This window comes from Panicum virgatum, chromosome 7N (genome assembly GCF_016808335.1).
Source record: "Panicum virgatum strain AP13 chromosome 7N, P.virgatum_v5, whole genome shotgun sequence".
Taxonomy (NCBI): Eukaryota; Viridiplantae; Streptophyta; class Magnoliopsida; order Poales; family Poaceae; genus Panicum; species Panicum virgatum.
In genome coordinates this window covers 39,279,816-39,298,520 of record NC_053151.1, presented here as the reverse complement: position 1 = coordinate 39,298,520, position 18,705 = coordinate 39,279,816, and the positions used below count along the sequence as shown (strand labels likewise).

Here is an 18,705-nt window from a genome sequence, read left to right as displayed (position 1 = left end):
GCTGGGCTGGTCGGCCGAGCTGCCGAACATGCCGTATATGAGTTGTTAATCGTTCCAACTTCCAACGGAAGCCGCATGAATCTAGCTCGATTCCTCGGTCTCTATCTTTAATATGTAGTAACCGCTCTGCGCTAAGCGTTTCAAACCGTTTTTGAAAATACCAGTTTAAACCGGGCAATTGCCTGGCTTAGTTCCGTCGCCAGTACTGCTGGTTTTAGGAGTGATATTTTTCAAGTTTATTTTTCAGAGGACACCGAATTATGCTTATTTTCAGCTCGTCACTGCAGAGTATGATTCTACCGCGGCTGATTTTGGGCCGGAAACCAGGAGGGCCCACACATTCCATATTGGAATCAGAATCAGCGAATTCGCTCTACAAATTCCCACGAGGCCAGACCGCCGAGCAGCGCCCAAGCCCACTAAACCCTTCGGCCTTTGCCCACCATGCCGGTTCTCGGCTCCCCGTTCGCCCGCGGCGACCTCCCCGCCGGCGACGTCGACCCCGACTACCTCTACTTCCTCCAGCACATCCGCGTCGACGGCGACTCTTACGTCCTCGAGCTCCCGGCCAACGGCTCCTCCCCGCCCTCGGTCCTCAGGTACGAGGCCCCGCTCGGCAGCTCCTCCGACGGCGAGTGCGTCTCCGACCCCTCCCCGGGCCGGCTCAGCACCAACGGCCGCGCTGAGGAGAGGGACTCGTCGGCGTCCTTGGAGGTGAGGCCCGCGTGGTACGATTCTCTCGATGACGTCGACGAGGACTACCGCCTCTTCCTGCAGCACACGCGCCTGGTGGATGGCCAATTGGTTCTCGAGATCGGGGGCGTCGTCATCAACTACGATCAGCCGGTTGTGGAGGGACCTCAGAGGGAGAAGGTTACGCAGCGGGTGGTAGAGCCGGCCGTTCCTTCACCAGGGAAAGGGGTCAGTCTTGGCGCGGGGAGCGATGAGGTTGGCTCTGGTGCTCCGGCAACAGCTGTTCCGGAGCAGTACGCGTGCGATTGGCGTGCGGATCCATCACCAGGGCGTGAGGTGAAGAAGGAGAAGGATGGCGGAGATGAGGGCCTGTCGGATGCAGCGGATGTAGGTACGATGAAGGGCGTGTATTGGGTGGCGAGCTCAAGCGACGGCCGTCGTGGCGGACGCCGTACAAGTTCGGTGAGAAATTCTGATACTTCCATTTTTTCTATTTTCATGTCGCCGCCACTATTGCTGTCTGTTAACAGGAATACCTATTATTAGCTCTCAGTGCGCAAAGAATTTCTTCTTGTGTACATCCGTGTGCTTGTTCTCAGTGGACAGCGCCAGCGCTGTCAGATAAGATTCTAAAATTATGCCAGTACGTTTGTTTTAACATAGTACCCGTCTGTTTCAAATTTTAGGTCGTTTTATCAAATCTAAATGTATAGTTTTTCTATGCAGCTACATATAAATCAAAAATTATGCACCTAGATTTGCCAAAACGATCTACAATTTGGAACGGAGGAAGTAATAACGAGTGCCATGTGGATGGCATGTTTCATAGAAGTTATGCACATCAATTTCTGTATTGTTCATATCCGTTACCTTGCCTTTGATTGGTGCTTCCTTCCTATTCATTTGATATATATAGGGGGGAAAGGTAGAACAGGAACTAGGTATTGTATGGCCAACACATATCACTCGGAGGCCAGATTCAGATTTCAAGTGTAGGTTGATTGAGGCCCTTACACAGCCAGTTGCTCAGAAAGAGTATTATAGATTGTTTGACATGGTTACTCTCCGTACTCCGTTAATGAAGCTACGGCAGGTCCGCAATGAAACAAAATTCTATCCTACAGAAGAAATGGGCAGTTCATATTTGGACCACTACCCAGGTACAGTGTTGTATTGCTTGCATACTTTCTGTTCATCAATGATGTCTCTTCATCATGGCGTTTACCTTCAGGTGCTACTTACACTGTCATTTTTAAAATATTCTGATAAACATTCTAAATGATCTTGTGACTAAACTGCAAGTAGATTTCTCGTGTGTTGGATCTTACCTTTATTCCTGTAGTTCATGTCCAGTTTTGTCATATCCTCTTCAACTTCATTATTGTGATATTGTCTATGGCTGTTATTCCTTTTATTTTTTAGATGAGTATCTATTATAATTTATGTCAACAATTTTCCAGTCATTTTGTTTGCTTACTCCTTTTTTTCATCATATATACAGTGTGTTACTCCCCTGTTCCATGGTACATGACTGAAACATCTTATTGATCATATTGTTGAATCACTGATCTATGGTTGTTGGCATAGTATTTTTGAGGACACACCTTCACATAATTGGATATTCCTTTAGAATTTGTAAGCTCAACAGCAGGAGTTCAGCGGAGAGTTATTGATCAACTGTTATAGCCAAATCATCCAATTTCAATTATTGAATTCTATAGTTGCCTGTGCGAAATATGTCCATGATTTTAGAGCAATTTAATTTGTGCTGCACAACATTTCAAATGTCATACTTAGTTTATTGTTGAGCCCTATAATTGATGAATGGCTCATTTCAGCTTAGCAATCGCTTCATTTGAACTCTGAGTTCATATGCTGAGATCAGCGTCATGGCAGGAATGGTCTATAACCCACAGTAGAATTATTCTGTTGGACAACAATATATTTTATATCACCACATCAGAAGTTTTCGCTTTCCTTCCTTTTGGTGACCAAAGTATTTGTTTGGCCCCACTGTGTAGTAACAACAGAACCAACTGCAAAGCACATCTGTTGTTGGCATTAAGCAAAATATTTTGTGATTTTTTGAGAAACAGTGATTTTGTTCTTGACTGGTCAGATTTTCTTGTGGTAGTACTACTAGTTAATGCATTTTCTTTTACTTTAGATCTCGCTGAACAAATTATGAACAATGGTCGTCGCAATGGTCTAGCTCTGATGCGTGGGTTTCTGTTCTGGTTGCAGGTAATCTATTAGTATTTCTTGTATTTCGTAATAACTACTTGGCCAATGCTTGTTCTCTTCATCTTTTTTTTTCCTTTGTTGAAAACTGTTGTCATATATATATGAAATTCGCAAGTTTCCACTCACTTGACGTGCAAGCACAATTGCCCAACCTTAAACTTTGGTTGCCTACTGCGAAGTACTTATTATTCACTTGCACATTGCTCACAATTAATGTGCATATACTTTTTGGGTTCGTTTCTATTGGAATAGAAATTTTTCTGTCCTGCAAAGCTGTAAGTAAATATAGTCCATTAGGAGATCTGGTTAAGCAAGGCTTGATGTCAATGTAGTGAAATCAGTTTGTTTGCAGCATCAGTATCATAGTGTCTTTTACTGCCAAGCTATTGCATGCCTCAGCACCATTGTTTCCTTTTAAATTGAATTTGTAAATTTTGAGCTCCATATCATCCTTCTGCAGAACAATGCTCATGACGATCAGTTCAAGCCATGGGTCGATGATTCCAAAGATCAAGAGGTTATTCCTGTGATGGACTGAGCTCGCACCGACTATGTGGCTATACCTTAGGGTCTATGGAGATAATAACTCTGCGATTGTGACCAATGGTCCTCAGCAGAGAGTGCGCGGCCTTGTACAACTGAGGCCTCGATTCTGGAATACCATGTTCACTCTTGGTATAGCAAATGCATGTATCGTTTCAGATAGCGGGATAATTAGAGGTATTAAATAAAGTCAGTTTACAAAACTAACTCCACAACTCTTGTACTATTTCGCGAGACGAATCTAATGAGGCATTTGACTGCATGATTAGAGGATGGTTACTGTAGCATTACTGTAGCTAATCATGGATTAATTATCGCCATTAGATTCGTCGTGCAAAGTTACACTCATATGTGAAGAGGTTTTGCAAATAGATTTTATTTAATACTTCATGCATGCAAGATTTTCTTTGTAGCACAAGTTGTGCTCGGCAAACAAAACAGGACTACAAGACGATCTATCTAAGGCCCATTAGGAAATCTGAAAAATCCAGATATGCAAGGCCTATTCTGATTTTTCCTCAGGAGTGACGCATCGGGAATCGGTGCGATAATAATTCATCTTATGCATGCCTCGAGAGTGAAAGTACATGCAGAGAGTAAAAGAATCCGCAATAAACACTGGTTTTTTTCCTAAGAAAAATAATGAGGAGAGTGTTTTTCTTGGTCTTTGAGCCAAGCAAAAATAGGTCTTGCATAGATGTAGGGGTGGGCACAATTTTCCGAATCCGAACCCGAATCCGACCCCGAATTTCCCGATCATTATCTCAGGTAGGGAGTTAAGAAACCCGAATTTAATTCGGGTTTTGACTCCTGGTACCCGAATTATCCAAACTTTATTGACAAACCAAGAAATAATGGCCTAATCTACTCACTTGACCCCAACAACCCGATAAAAAATTAATTTGTTTGATTTGTTGTTTGTTTGTTTGATTGATTGATTGATTGATTGATTGGTGCAATAATAATGATATAATGATCTTCTATATTTGATCCTCTTTTTACTTATTGCCTAATGGAAGAGTTAATCATTTGGAAGTTGATTAGGTATTTCGGGAAAACCGGAACACGAATATGAAATTTCAGGTATTTTTTTGGTAGATTTCATGTAGCATTTTTAAATACCTGAATTTCCCATTACCCGAATGCCGAGAGCCACATAGATGAATTGAAACCCTTCTAAGCAACATTAGGCCCACCTTACTCCTCACAGAGGACCCACTTCTCAGCGTGAGAGGTTTGACAGGTGATGTGGAGACCCATGGTTTTGACGTTTTTAAAATATTTCTACCAAAATGCTAATACTTTTTACACCAACCACTTTTGTTTATCCACATTTGTACCCACTTATTTTTTTTCTTGTGTAACCTTAGCATTGTCGGGTACCGTGATTAGGGGCACCCTAATCAGGGGACAAAAACCACCCTAAAAACGCAAACACATGCTAGGCAACCGGGCCCACAAAGTTCTACAGCCTCCTTCCAAATTGGAAGAAAGGAAAGGACTCAAAAAAGCCCAACACGTGGCCCACGTACGCAGTACGGCCCATCCGCACCCCCTCGGACCCGCGGGGTGATCTCCACCTCGCTCGAGGGCTCTCCGCCGAAGCCCTCGACTGCGCCCCGCGCCTCCGCCTCTCTCGAGGGTAGCGAGCCTACCCTCGGGGGAGCGGATCATCTCCGCCTCGCTCGAGGGTAGCGAGCCTACCCTCGGAGGCGCGAATCATCTCCGCCTCGCTCGAGGCCACCCCTCGACGGAAAGGACAAACGGCCCTTCCGCTCACCCGCCCGCCGTACGGAGGTATTAAATGCCAACCACTCCTCCACAGCGCCCGGGTCAGACGGCGTCAGACCGCCATTCCCCACAGTGGCTGTGACCGGAGTCTCGTCCGCCAACTCTAATCACTGCTCCGCCATCCCAGACGTTGTGGCGACACTGTGGGAACCTGCGACGCAATGCAAGACGTGCTCGGCACTACTCCAGCTACTATACTGCCAACTCCCCATACCTCCTTCATACTTTCCCTTCCGCGGAGCCCTCGAACGGCATGTGCACGACCCTCGAAAGCAGCTCCGGCCTTGACCAGGACAAGACCCTGGCCTGTAGGAACCTCGGAACGCCGCCACGCCACGCCTGGAGGACGGTACCCCCCCACAGCAACGACCACGCCGCCCGCTGGAGCCGCCAGGATGCCGGCGCGATCTCCGCAAGACCAAGGACGATGCCCAGGACGACTGCCACGCCCGGTGCCATACCCCACAGTGTACTTCCCACAGTGCTCGACCACTGCACCCCCCGCGATTCGGGGAGAAGACTACGACTTCCACGATCCCCTATGCATGTACATTGTCCCTCCTTGTGTCTATAAAAGGAGGAGGCGGGCTTTCCCTTAAGGGGGGGTCGGCCCATTCGGTAGAGCACAACGCTTAGCACTACTCACAGAGCACATATGCTCTTCTGAGCCCCGATATTGGCACTCGCCTCAATCAACTCCTCTTGCAGAAGACTTGGGAGCTTCCCTCCCTCTCTCGCCTCGCTTGTACCCCTACTACAGGCACCCCCGGTGCAAGATTGTACATTGCTCTCGCACACCCCTTTGCTGGACGTACGGCCCACGGCCGGAACCAGGATAAACCCGTGCGTTACTGTATTGCCTCTTGCATCAACATTTGGGATGAGGAACACGCAGCATCATCACTAGTTGGATCCGGCCCGTCGGGTCAGGACACCGACAAGCATGCATATTTATTTTTTCCTAAAATTTCTGTATTTATTTTTCTTATTCACTTAGAATTGATTGATTACTTTCTTTGTGTAACCTTAGCATCCATATTATTTTTTCCTAAAATTTCTCTATTTACTTTCCTTACTCACTTATAATTGATTGATTACCCTTGTGTAACCTTAGCATGTATATTATTTTTTCCTAAATTTTTTTATTTACTTTCCTTATTCACTTAGAATTGATTAATTACTTTTTTGTGTAACCTTAGTATGCATATTACTTTCCTTGCAGATCAATACCCAGGGCCTGCACATCGATGAGAAGTTGAGTACGTCCAGCACATCAATATGGCCGATGATGATGCTACTTGGATCCACAGGTAAGTCGCACCGTTGGACAGCGAGGCTTGTAGTTGACTTAGGAGAAGACATGTTGAGTCGGAAAAGCTAATGACTAGGAATGACTTTCTGGAGAGGGAAGAATGACAGGGGTGTGAAATTTTACTTGCATCTCTCTAAATATACACATGACTTTGCACGGTAGGGATGTAATCACATGATGCTTTCCTATAGAAAAAGATTATATAAATCATTGTATATCAAATCAAATTATGTAGCTTTCCATTAAAGATATTTACATTATAGATACTATTATAGATGGAAATCAATCGTGTATTCTTTGATCAAAGGAAATAAATATTGTATGATTATATATATGGAATGAATGTGAAATAAAAAATCATGTCTAGTGGGACAAACTATCAGCCTTGCCTTTTGTTGCACCCAAATCTAATTTATTCTTCAATTGCTGCTCCTATTATTTGGTAATTAGGCTATCCGCACTCGTTGTACTCTAAATTCATCCTCTAAAAAAAATATTCTTGCCTGGTCATCGAGATTCTCTACTCTATACCCAGTTTCGCTGCAACCATTCATCCTCCATCCCTCTAATTTATCTCAACTACCAGGAGATGGGCCCATGCGTCAGATTCTTTTTTATTTTTTTAACCCCACCTCGGTCCTCCTCCGCTCATTCTCTCTTGCCACGACACCCCCTCCCTCCCCTACCCTCGCCGGCGACTCCCTCCTCGACGACTCCCTCCCCGGCGCCTCCTCCCTCCCTCCCCTTCCCTCCCCGGCGTGACCGCTCCCTTGTGGCGCGCCCCTCCTCCCTCGCCGCACCGGCTCTCTCCTCCCTGACCCCTCGAGGAGGCGTGCGGTGGTGAGGCGGGCTGTGGTGTCGAGGTCCGCGCCGCGCGGGCGAGGGAGCTGCACCGTCATGGGTAGGCGAGCTCCGCTCCGCCGTGGGGCCGGCAAGCTTCGAGCTTCCGGCGACGGTGAGCGGCACGGGCGAGGGGGGAGGGGCGAGCCAAGCGCGGTGGTGAGCAGCGGGCAGACGGCTCGGGCGAGCTCGCGCGGCCGCGGGCGAGCGCATGCGGCCATTCGAGCGCGGCGGGGAGCAGCGGGGGAGGCGGCGCGGTGTGCGCGCGAGGCGAGCGACCCCCACCCCTGCTCCCTCAGCCGACGAGGCGGAGCTGCGACTGCCTCCGTCCTTGCACTCCGACGGTGCCTCCTCCCTCGAGCTCGGCGGCCTGAAGGTCCGCCGCGCCGAGCTCGTGCAAATCTCGGCGCCGAACTGATCTGCAGCGGCTATGTAGGGTGCTCTATCGGAGGGCGAGGCGGAGGGCAGAGGGCACGGTGCGCGGCGGAGCAGGGCATGCGGCGGAGGAGCAGAGGAGGGCATTGCCGCAGCGTGAAGGCCATACAGCGGGCATCCTCGACCCGAACGACTTCCTGGCCCTGCAGTCGGTGCGGCGGTCACTGGACGACATGCCGGGGTCGGCGTTCTTCGACGGCTGGGACTTCACCGCCGACCCCTGCGGGTTCCCCGGCGTGTTCTGCGACGGGGACTGGGTGGCGTCGCCGGCGCTGCGGAGCGAGGCGAAGCGGTGCTGCGGGATGTCGGAGGAGCAAGGCGAGGCAGATATGCGGGGCGGCGCGAGGCGAACAGAGGTGAGCAGAGGCGGCTGACGGCGGATGAGCGGGCCGACGGCGGAGGACCAAGGGCATCAGGAGGAGGGAGGGGGCCCGCGGATAGCGGGAGTCCGGTATCACCCCAAATATAGAGAAACGGGATGCTAGCGCACTCGATACAGGATGCCGTTGTGGGGTTTTTTACGTCAAAACCATACTGCAGGATGGTCTTGCGTACGCGTTACCGAAGCCAGTGCGGGCAACCTTAGTATCAAAACCTACCTATTAACCATGCACCAGATCCACCGAGGTCCCCTCACCCCATTTGCTTCCGATCGAGAGTCAGTATAGAAGGAGAAAAGAGGAGTCGGAGCTAGGAAAGAGGAAGCTGAGGACGACAACACCGCCATATCCTGAGCCGAGCACTCGGATGAGGAGAATGCCAGCGCCGACCGAACATCTTCACCGCATTGGCGCCGTGATCGTCTACACCAGTGCCCCCGCACTGCATGAGGCATCCCCGCCTCTCCACTGCGCCGCCGCTGTCATCCATCAAGCTCCCCGGTAGGTCACGCTCGGACTCCCATCCATCTCCTTTTTGCCTCCCATCTCGTTTGCAGGAGCCCAACACCGATGCTTCACCGTAACCTACATCCCATCTAGCCCTGCCGCAGCCAGGAGCCGTTGCAGTTCTATTCGCCGGAGCACAACGCGCGGACCAAGGCCTTGACGCGGCATCGGCTGAAGCCGAGTGCCCCTGCACGTGCGAACCATGCCCTAGTCAATCAATCAGCCTCCGCACCCTCCACCGTCTCCTCCTCCACCCCGCCCGCTCGCTTGCCGCCGCGCGGCTCGCGCCTCCCACTCCCGCTCCTGTCCCCATCCCTCGCCACTCCCCTACCCCTTCCTTCCCATTCATTCTGCGTCTCGCTGGTGCATAGGGGAAGGCGACGGGAGCCGTCCTCGGGGTAATCCTCGTTGTCGCCGAAGTAGACGCCCGCCGCGCCGCGCACGTCTCCTGCTCCGCATCCTCAAACACACGGAGGGTCCCCGCTCCGGGAAAGAGCGTCGCGGCCTCCCTCCTCTGCTCGCGGCCGTGGGAGGCGTGTGGAGGTTGATGGCGGTGGTGCTGTCGCAGGCACCGCAGCTATTCCAGGACCCATCGCTGGAGTCGCGGCCGTCGTAGAGGTGGCAAGCGTAGCTGCCCTAGGCCGGCCGTTGGGCTGCGGCGGCACAACGCCGTCTCCACTGACGTCACCGTAGAAGCAGCATCAAGACCACGACTTGGAGTCCAGACTCGGCGACGACGAGAGCAGCGGGACCAGCACGCTGGCCCACGAATCCAAGATTTTTTCATTGAATTTCTTTTTGTTTTACTGATTCGTTTTAATTATTGTTCTGATTTGATCTCTCCTTTCTTTTATTGTCCGTAGTTTGTTCTGCTGACTCGCCAGAATTTATCCAATTTCATAATCCATCGAGGATGGTGAACGCGGCTAGTGGCGGTGCTTGATTTCGGTCCAAATTTGTCGGCTCCCAATTTTTTCTCCATTTGATCCATCGCTCGATTTGGATCTTTATAAATATAAAATTCTTGTTAGGGTTTAATTTTTTAAAATATGTACACATAATACGTGCATCTTTACTAATAAAAAAACAAGACGAAACAATCGGAACTTTTCCTCTACCGCTGACATCCTTCAAAGCTTCCGGAACTCGGGCGCAGGTTATGGGAACTCTCGCTGGTCCCACCATATAAGGGGCACGGACACAGTCACCAGTCACCACCACTTCCACTCTGCGTCTCCTCGCGGACTCCACACCTCCACCATTCCGAACCAGGTTCAACCAGCTGACCGCGGCCGAAAACCCCCCCTCATGCCGCCGCCTGGCAAACCCTACACCCGCTCCGCCGCCGCCGCCGCCGCGCCCGAGGCCGACGAGGTCGACCCCGACTACCTCTTCTTTTTGCACCACGTCCGCCTGGACGGCGACGCCTACGCGCTCTACATCCCGTCCAAGGACGGCGCCTCCCCTCCCGAGGTGATCAGGTACGAGCAACCCCTCCCCGGCAGCAATGTCGGGGACCCCGTCACCGGCTCTGAGTACGGGGGCCAAGGGGCCCCTTCCCCGTCGGAGGGGGACTCCTTGGTCGCGCGCAATTCCCCGCACGCGGCCCCGTACGGCGCCGCTTCCCCTCTCTCTTCAGGCGGCAAGCGCAAGGCCCCAGAGCCGAGCCCCCGCGTGGAGGCCCGGAGCGGCGCGGTTCCCATGGAAGAGGACCCGGCGGCGCCGGCGCTGGAACCCGCGTGGTACGACTCCCTGCTTGGCATCGACGAGAGCTACCGCCTCTTCCTCCGCCACGTTCATGTGGTGAATGACGGCACAGCCGTGTTGAAGATGGGGAACTTAACTGTCCATTTGGGGGACGACCCGGCCGTAGACAAAAGCGACGCTGGGGAGGATCAAGGTGAGTCCATTCTCGCGTCAGGGCATTCAGGGGAGGACACTGTTGGTACGGAAGAGGAGGAGAACGTGGAGGGAGAGCAAGAGGCGGGGCATGGTTCTGATCTGCAGATCGTGAACGTCGTTGATTCAGATGTACTTGTGGTATTCCCATCTCTTGTGAATTGGTGTTATGCCCCTTTTCCATGCCTCCGACGCAGCTATTCCCAACCCCTGTTTTTTCTTGTGATGTTTGTAATTAACTCGTCTGGCTTAAAGGTGAAGGAGGAGGAGGTGAGCGAAGAAGAAGAGGGCGAGGAGGACACGCAAGAGGATAAGGTGGACGAAGAAGGTGAGGATTGGGAGGCGGAGGCGCTGGACTCTTCTGGGAAGATGGTCGAGGGTGAGGGGAAGGAGGTGGTGCCTGGATCAGATTTGCAGATTGTCAATGTTTTGGAATTTGAGGTAGCACCATGCCATTCCCATCTCTTTTGAATTGTTGTCATGTCTCAAAGGAGCAGGTTCCTTGTGTCCGACGCCACTGATTCCATATCATTATTTTCTGGTTACGTCGAAGTACATGGAGGAGGACGACGGAGAGATGTTGAGTGCACCAATCAAGGGAATAACAGAGTCGCAGTCATGTAACAGGGAAGCAAGCTCAAGCAAGTGTCATCCAGCCAAACCTCACAATGCTTCGGTTAGTAATTATAGACTTATAGTACATGTCATTGTAATTATTATTTGTTGCTATAGTTTTTACCAGTGTGCATTGTTTGTTAAATGGATAAGTGGCCATGCTTCCTAGGCTCCTAGCATATATATATTATGTGCTTGTTTAGAACTTCAGATAGGGGTGCACGAATACAATTCCCTTTGGTTTACTAATTCTCAGAGCCATCCCCCTTTGTACAAATATTTTTTTGCCTCTGTTTTTTTACTTACGCGTGTCCTTAGCTGTCAAATAGGAGTCTACAATTAAAGTGTTTCTCTCTTTCCATCTTTCTCCATACATTGATTGCTCTTGTGACTTATTTACTACATATAATTTGTCGCAATAGTTTTAGCCTTTAAGATAACTGTCATACCATAATAGATTTTATGGCTTGCATGGTACACTAAAAACAATCAAGATGGTTCAAGATAATGTAGATTAGCAATAAAACATCATTTTATGCAGGTCTTAGGATTTTGATACTTATTGCATGAGCTCGTCATAAAAGAATAAATTGCAAACACTAGAATTGTGTTTTATCATCTAATACCTTTCAAATTGTTTTCCATTTTTGTAATACATGGATGCTCTAATATTATTTTCTAGCCACCGAATGGATTATTTAGAGGATGTCTCTTGTAATGAAGTTAGTGCGTTTTTTCATATCCCATGATCTGTTTTCACTTTTTCTTTAAAGATAAGGCCAAATCCATGTCTCATGCAGTATTCCTGCTTCTGCTGACATTTACTCACAGGAATTACAAGGCGTTATATGGCCCCCACATATTATTGAGAGGCCAAATTCAGTTTTCAAGAAGAATTTGATGGAGATTCTCAACAAACCATTTAAACTGGAAGAATATGATAGGTATGTTGCCCTGGCCACTAATCGCAGTCCAATTGTCAAGGAGCGAAGGACCCGTCATAATGTGGTGTACTATCCCTGGAAGCATGAGATGGGCAAGTCATACTTTGATAGTTACCCAGGTATGCTTTTATATCATGCGCACTGCATTTTTTCAGTGCCATCTTTGTTATTTGGCCTTTGGTTATGTTTTGTTCTTGTTTTTGTTTTCCTTATGTAGAATCTTTGTAAATTGTAATGCTTATTGCTTATCTCCTTCTAGAGCAAATTTGTTCTATGATCTGTACTGAGCTAACATCAAGATCGTTTGTGTTACACTTCATAAAATTTGTATGTGCTATTGTTCGTAATTTTAATTTTCATTTTGAACCTTGAACCGAGTACTGTGCTGCTTCATTGTTTGTTTTGTGTCTCCATGTTTTATACCCTTGTTAAACTAGCATATGCCCAAAATAGCTTTAATCTCTGATTATAGTTGTGGAAATATTCTTTCCACGCCACACCTGGATTTCTTAATTTGTAAACTTAAACAGTAGCTGTTTGAAAGGGGGGGAAATTTTTTGTGTTGCTGTACCAATCCTCATTGTCTTATTGCACTATCCTGGAATTTTGTAGTTCTAGTGCCTCACGCCCTCACAGCATATCTATTCATCTGAGCGCAAGATTTCTTTGAAACTTGAAGCACTTAAAGTTGGCTTGATAGTTGGTTTGTTTTAACTTTCAGCACATACACATATGTCAGTGCCATGATTTGAATGCTAGCATAAATGTCCATAGTAGATCCATCATATTTTGTTGCAACTTTATTTTAATTGCCCCGAGGAAAGCAAGCTGCGTTTGCTCTTTCCGTGTGTTGTACGGCTACACATTTCTATCTGTAAAAGTGGAGGAATAATGTTAATTTTTCTCTAACTTTCCTGGTTTGCATATGTACTGACAGCTCTTTGTTTATTGAATTTCAGATTTTGCCGAGCAATTCAGACTCCAAGAGAATAACTATCCCAATCGTTTGGCTCTTTTGCGTGGGTTCTTCTTCTGGTTGCAGGTAACAGCATACGATTTCTTTATTGATAATAATCTGGGCAAATTAATTTTGTATTGTATTGGCTCACTTCTAAAATTCATGATTCTATCTTTTGTTAAAGCAAGTAACTATTGATTAGCAGAAACACTCTTGGTGGAATTGAAAGAAAAGGTGTACTTTTTCAGTGGAGATAGGCTCTAGCTTCAAAATGTAGCTCCACAAAATACAGTTAAAATCAGGCTAGGAATGATGTCAATCATGAATTCAAGATTAATCATTTGATTTGTACCATTACTCTCTACTGTCTTCTTACTTGCATCAGTGCGTGCTAGTCAGCAAAAGCATAGCATATGTGTGCAAAATTCGATTGCTTATTCTCTATCTGTATTACTTTTGTAGAATGTTGGGCAAGAAGACCAGTTCAGGCCATGGACAGATGATTTCAAAGGATACCGAGTTGTTTCCTTCCCGTGAGAGGGTTACCCATACTAAGCTGCCACTCCCTCCTGCCCTCCTGTTTCAGAAAGAAAGTCTTTCCTTGATTTAGCGTGGCAGCCAGTGTGCAAATTTGGAGTGTGCAAATTTGGCTGGTAATACTCATGGAGTCATTGGTGATAACTATTAGAAGAAACTATGAAGACTATGGGGTTGCAGAACCAGTACCCAATCTCGGTGCTCTAAAAACACAAGTGGTGTTTAGAGTTTAGACAGTAGTTATTTTGCCCAGCCACTCTTTATGTGGGTACAACTGTGCAGAGTGACAAAATGTTGAAACATAAATCGTGTATGACTTTGCACCTATGCAATCTGAGTCCCGGAATGCTGGAACTGCAAAATATACATATCGCTCAGCAACTGAATGGAGAAGCCAATTCTCTTTCAGTGCTGGGTTCATTCTATTTTGCTTCTGGGATCTGGCTACTGTTGAACTTGACCCGGGGCTTGCCCATGCTGAAATTGAGGACCCTGGACCTCATGTTGTACTTGAGCACCCCGTCGTACAGCATCTTACGGATGAAGTGCTCAAGGTCCGATCCGATCAACCGAAGCGTGTACTCCGACAGCTCAGCCCCCTGTTTCAACGCAGGAACGAATCAGGTAGCATCAACGTGCCCTGCTGAGGCATAGTTCTATATCCTCACAGTACTCAGCAATGTTATATTTGCTGCCATGTTTGGTCCAGCATGATATTTGAATTCAAATCTATCGGCTATGGAGACATGTCGCAGCGAGAGCAATGAGGGGAGGATACTTCACCTCGTAGTGGTCGACGAGGTCCTGGAACTCGTTGAAGACCATCTGGCAGGCCTCGTCGGTCCAGGCGAACTCGTCCTGGGGGTCCAGCATGAGCGTGAGCTTGTCCATCTGCGTCTGGTCGAACGCGTTGGTCTCCGGGTCGATGTACGCCGCGTAGATGCGGACGTGCCGCGTCGCGCTGCTCAGCCACTGCCCGCCGTACTCCCGGCTCATGTTCTTGCTCTCCGCCAGCGGCTGCCGCGGCAGCGACTGCGCGTCCCCCTTCCTCGCCTTCTCCGGCTCCTCGACGCCCTGCGCCGGCGGCGGCACGTCCGCCGCCTCGGCCTCCTTCACCTGCTGCTCCTGCGGCTGGGCGCGCGCCGGAGGGATCCGGACGCGCCCCGGCGTCTTGGCGCCCGCGAGCCGGCGCCCCTGCGGCGCCAGCTTGGCCGGGGACAGGAACACCGTGGTCGCCATGCCAGTGGCCTCTATCTGATTGGCTGGTGATGGTTTCCTCTGCCTTTTTTTCTCGGGCAGGGCAGGCTTGGCAGCGGGCAGCGGCTGCCGTGCACTGCAGCCACAGGCGTCTTACCGCGCGTGGCTCGCGCTTGCCGCTTGTCGCGTACTTGGAGTGGATAAGGGCTGCTGTTTCTGCCACACGAACAATTGGGCCGGCAGGCTTTCAGATATACTGGGCCGTGAGCGCTGGTCCTATTGGGCCAAGCAGGCTCTCTCCAGAAAATATTGGGCCGTGAGCGCTGGCGCACCCCGATTTGCCGCCTTGCGACGGGAGTAACTGAGTACACTGCGGCCCGCTTCGTTTCGAGTCTCACGTACACTGGACCAGCTTGCGTTTGTCGCTTGTCGGTCCTTTCTCAGAAAAAAAAAAGTAAAAAAGCATCGCGTGACACTTTTAAATGGTGATGCTGTAGCTTCGCATGTGGTGCACGCTTATGATTAGAGTAGACTGGCAGTAGCAAGCCACTTTTACCGTCACTGCAAAAGCAGCAGTAGATCCGCGACAGCTGGAAATGTTTTCGTCAACGTGATGATCGCGTCACATGGAAGGCAAAGCGAAAGCTGCTGCCGCTACACGGGCTTTATCTTTCCCGGGAGGGAATCCTCTGTTCAAAAGGCCAGCCGTAAATTCAACTTGGAAGACGCGTAGTAAACCGGAATTTTCCCGGGATACTGGTTTTGCGGGCGACCGCTCCCAGCGATCGATGTGCGCTGCTCGTACACGTGATGTCCCAGCGGTCGATGTGCGCGGCCCGTGCACGTGATGTGGGGCTAGTGTGCAAACTTTTCTAACTCCATTTTTTTATCTTTTCTTTTTTCTAACTTTTACGTATGTGTTCTATTTTTTGTCTTTAACATTTTTGCTTCTTTAACTATTTTATCCTGAAATGTTTTTTGTCAAAATAGTTTTCTCCAAATTTTCTATCTCAGATTTTTTTGCTAGACTTTTTTGGCTCCTAAATTTTTACTTGTACAAAAATTTTGCACCACAATTTTTCTTTCAAAATTATTGACCTCAAAATATTCTAGTCTAAAAATTTACGAAAACTTTTTGTTTATAGTATTTTCTCTTTTAATTTTTTCTCAAAGCTTTGTTTAGAATTGTTTGTATAAGTTTGGTTAATTATTGTTTTATTTATACAAGTTAGCCTAGTTTTTATAATATACAAATGTGTCATGGCAGTTTGTTTTACTGGAGCTGGCAACAAGACTTGGTGACGTGACGTGAGGTCATTCGGACAAAGGAATCGACCGTATGGAGCCCAGATTACGGTCGACCGTAAATTAAATATGCCCGAATTTTCCCAACTTGTACTCCCTCCATCCCAAAATAAATACAATTGTAAGACCAAACACGCAAACCAATGCTAGGTGTAAAATTATCAAAATACCATTTGCCTTTTGTAAGAAGTGGATGAGGTGTTAGTTGTCTTTTGGAAGAATCTTCCAGAAATTGTCTTGTCTTTTGTGGTAGGTAGGTCAAAATTGTAATTTTTGTGAGACAAATTTTAAACTATATAGTTGCAATTATTTTGGAACGGAAGGAGTATATATCAGTACATAACGCACACCTGGCATTCGGCAGCAAATATGCCTCTTGTAGTCTTGTTACAACTCACAATTCACAAATCCAACGAATCAAATAAATAATCGTGCTAGCTACGAAGAAGCACCACGAGCTAGGCATGCACGTCCCTTGCAACCCGCGCCCACAGATCGGGGAGGCCGCCGGCCGCTGCGACACCGGCGAGGGGTACCACGGGGAGCTTCTCGCAGTCGCAGATCTCGATCATGTTGCCGTCGGGGTCGTGGAAGAAGAGCTGCTCCACCACCGTCTCGCCGTCGCGCACCCTCGCCGCGACGAACTCCAGCCGCATGTCCCCCAGCCTCGCCTTCATGAGCCCCATGTCCGCGCACTGCACCATGCCATCGCCAAATAAGGTGTGCTGTGCACACGTTAGCTGTTGAACGAACGACGAGGACGGCGGCGAATCTGTAACATTGTGCTCTGTAGCTAGCTAGTCTGTACTGAAACTGCGGTGGTCACCTGAAAGGAAATGTGGTTGCCCTTGGGGTCGATCGCCGCCGGCGGCCTGGCGACCGGCGGCGCGTCGGGATCGTCCGAGCCACGCTGCAGCAGGTGTATCCCCATGCCGTACCCGTGCAGCCTGCAATGTTTCACCTTTCGCGAATAAACATCTGGCATTTCCATCGGTAAGCAGTGTAGCAGAGACGCCTAGCAGGTACAGCACGAATTTGCTGCTCACCACGCTCCTCTGGGGTCGAGGGACGCCGGGCGTTTGACGAGCTGGAAGCCGAGCACGCGCTGGTAGAAGGCGGCCGACTCCTCGACGGAGGCGCACTGGAACGAGACGTGGTTCAGGCGGACGAGAGGGACTGCAGCGCCAGGCTCCTCATCGGACCCCATGGCCATGGTGGTTGTTTTTTTACGGGAGAGAATTGCGTACAAAGCTGTCGACCGGTGAATCGATGGCACTTCTGGTTCAGGTTATGGGGGCAGAAAAAGGCCATGTATTTATAGATTCTGCGTACCAGTTGTAGTAGACTTGCAACCACAATTAACCATCTGTGCTAAGCCTTGCAAGAAATGGATAGCGAAATCAGGAATCCAGATGTCGTGAGACGACCTTGACCTCCACGTAGGATTGATACCAATCCCCTTACTCGTCCACCGACGTGCCTGTTGCTGACCTGCTTCGTCATGCGTTTGCCTGCCTGACCCGTGACGTTATGAACCCTGATCTGACGATGACGACGCTCGGCTGCTTCTCCATAATCTCCTATTTGCTGTGAAGCAGTACCTGTTTTTTCCCCCTTTCAGAGCAGTAGCTTAATAGCCTATAGAAAATGGCGACAGGTTGTGTTACGTATCTTCTGCTCATGGGTTTAGGATTGGATTGGGATGCTGACTGGATTGTTTCATCCAGATCTGCTACGCGTTTTACAAACACGGAATTTTGTTCCATGAACCCGAACAAGGAACTGTAAAGGACGTTGACCCATTCTAGAGCAAACTGCTACATACGTCGTAGTCTCTAGCACAGTCTTTTCTAAGTATGCATTCATTCGAGAGAGATGTCATCTTACTATTACTAATTGGAGGCTCCAAAGGATCCTAGGTGGACACTCTGAAAAAAATAGAGGAATCCTATAAATTCCCACAAAAATCAGATTCGAGAGAGATGTCATCTTACTATTACTAATTGGAGGCTCCAAAGGATCCTAGGTGGACACTCTGAAAAAATAGAGGAATCTTATAAATTCCCATAAAAATCAGAAACATCCCGCTATCAGTCCAACAACTCTAATTATAATAACTATCGGATCTGTTACCTTTTCTAATAAATTACCGACATCTGCCATTATGAAAATAAACTAAAGTAACCCCCTAAACATGTATATAAATTACCCACATCTGCCATTATAAAAAAATCTAAAGTAACCCCCTAATCTTTGTGTAAATTACCCACCCATGCCATTATAAAAATAATACGAATACCCCCTAAATTTACATATAAATTATCCAATTATGACATTATTATTACAAGTTAAATTATCACAAATCTGAATCTAAATTATATAATTACAATAATATATTAAAGTGCACCAATATAAAATTCTAAAATTACTATTTCTATCATTATTAATATATCATTCATATAATTATTTATATAAAATCATCATATATTCATATATGATGGAAGA

General features: G+C 48.2%; 4 protein-coding genes across 5 annotated transcripts; 2 read left to right on the top strand and 2 right to left on the bottom strand.

Annotated features, from left to right (window-relative positions):
* Positions 1-397: 397 nt before the first annotated feature.
* On the top strand, positions 398-3,851 carry LOC120682464. The gene is made up of 4 exons (XM_039964397.1): positions 398-1,155; positions 1,610-1,853; positions 2,861-2,937; positions 3,398-3,851. Exons 1-4 carry the CDS (start codon positions 445-447, stop codon positions 3,473-3,475), a joined length of 1,110 nt encoding a protein of 369 aa, XP_039820331.1. The 5' UTR covers positions 398-444; the 3' UTR covers positions 3,476-3,851.
* Positions 3,852-9,964: 6,113 nt separating this feature from the next.
* Positions 9,965-14,176, top strand: LOC120682188. 2 transcript variants are annotated; one of them, XM_039963967.1, is made up of 6 exons: positions 9,965-10,785; positions 10,900-11,085; positions 11,198-11,320; positions 12,091-12,322; positions 13,163-13,245; positions 13,624-14,176. In XM_039963967.1, exons 1-6 carry the CDS (start codon positions 10,054-10,056, stop codon positions 13,696-13,698), a joined length of 1,431 nt encoding a protein of 476 aa, XP_039819901.1. In that variant the 5' UTR covers positions 9,965-10,053; the 3' UTR covers positions 13,699-14,176. The 2 variants fall into 2 exon arrangements, with proteins under 2 accessions (XP_039819901.1, XP_039819902.1); XM_039963968.1 differs by having other exon boundaries at positions 9,994-10,776; positions 13,624-14,060.
* On the bottom strand, positions 13,873-15,018 carry LOC120682190 (NAD(P)H-quinone oxidoreductase subunit M, chloroplastic-like). Its single transcript, XM_039963969.1, has 2 exons — positions 14,482-15,018; positions 13,873-14,297 (listed from the first exon to the last, which is right to left on the bottom strand). Exons 1-2 carry the CDS (start codon positions 14,935-14,937, stop codon positions 14,121-14,123), a joined length of 633 nt encoding a protein of 210 aa, XP_039819903.1. The 5' UTR covers positions 14,938-15,018; the 3' UTR covers positions 13,873-14,120.
* Positions 15,019-16,530: 1,512 nt separating this feature from the next.
* Positions 16,531-17,542, bottom strand: LOC120683649. Its single transcript, XM_039965738.1, has 3 exons — positions 17,247-17,542; positions 17,027-17,147; positions 16,531-16,895 (listed from the first exon to the last, which is right to left on the bottom strand). The coding sequence occupies exons 1-3, from the start codon at positions 17,411-17,413 to the stop codon at positions 16,659-16,661; spliced, it is 525 nt and encodes a 174-aa protein (XP_039821672.1). The 5' UTR covers positions 17,414-17,542; the 3' UTR covers positions 16,531-16,658.
* Between the last annotated feature and the right edge of the window lie 1,163 nt (positions 17,543-18,705).

Excerpts from the sequence above, each read along its gene's own strand:
- LOC120682464 (XM_039964397.1), top strand. The coding sequence starts at position 445 with ATGCCGGTTCTCGGCTCCCCGTTCGCCCGCGGCGACCTCCCCGCCGGC. Across the intron at positions 1,156-1,609 it reads GCGGACGCCGTACAAGTTCG|GGGGGAAAGGTAGAACAGGA; the intron begins GTGAGAAATTCT and ends TGATATATATAG. Across the intron at positions 2,938-3,397 it reads GGTTTCTGTTCTGGTTGCAG|AACAATGCTCATGACGATCA; the intron begins GTAATCTATTAG and ends ATCCTTCTGCAG.
- LOC120682188 (XM_039963967.1), top strand. The coding sequence starts at position 10,054 with ATGCCGCCGCCTGGCAAACCCTACACCCGCTCCGCCGCCGCCGCCGCC. Across the intron at positions 10,786-10,899 it reads TTGATTCAGATGTACTTGTG|GTGAAGGAGGAGGAGGTGAG; the intron begins GTATTCCCATCT and ends TCTGGCTTAAAG. Across the intron at positions 11,086-11,197 it reads TCAATGTTTTGGAATTTGAG|TACATGGAGGAGGACGACGG; the intron begins GTAGCACCATGC and ends GTTACGTCGAAG.
- LOC120682190 (XM_039963969.1), bottom strand. The coding sequence starts at position 14,937 with ATGGCGACCACGGTGTTCCTGTCCCCGGCCAAGCTGGCGCCGCAGGGG. Across the intron at positions 14,298-14,481 it reads ACCTCGTCGACCACTACGAG|GGGGCTGAGCTGTCGGAGTA; the intron begins GTGAAGTATCCT and ends GCGTTGAAACAG.
- LOC120683649 (XM_039965738.1), bottom strand. The coding sequence starts at position 17,413 with ATGGCCATGGGGTCCGATGAGGAGCCTGGCGCTGCAGTCCCTCTCGTC. Across the intron at positions 17,148-17,246 it reads CTCGACCCCAGAGGAGCGTG|GCTGCACGGGTACGGCATGG; the intron begins GTGAGCAGCAAA and ends GAAACATTGCAG. Across the intron at positions 16,896-17,026 it reads GCAACCACATTTCCTTTCAG|TGCGCGGACATGGGGCTCAT; the intron begins GTGACCACCGCA and ends GGCATGGTGCAG.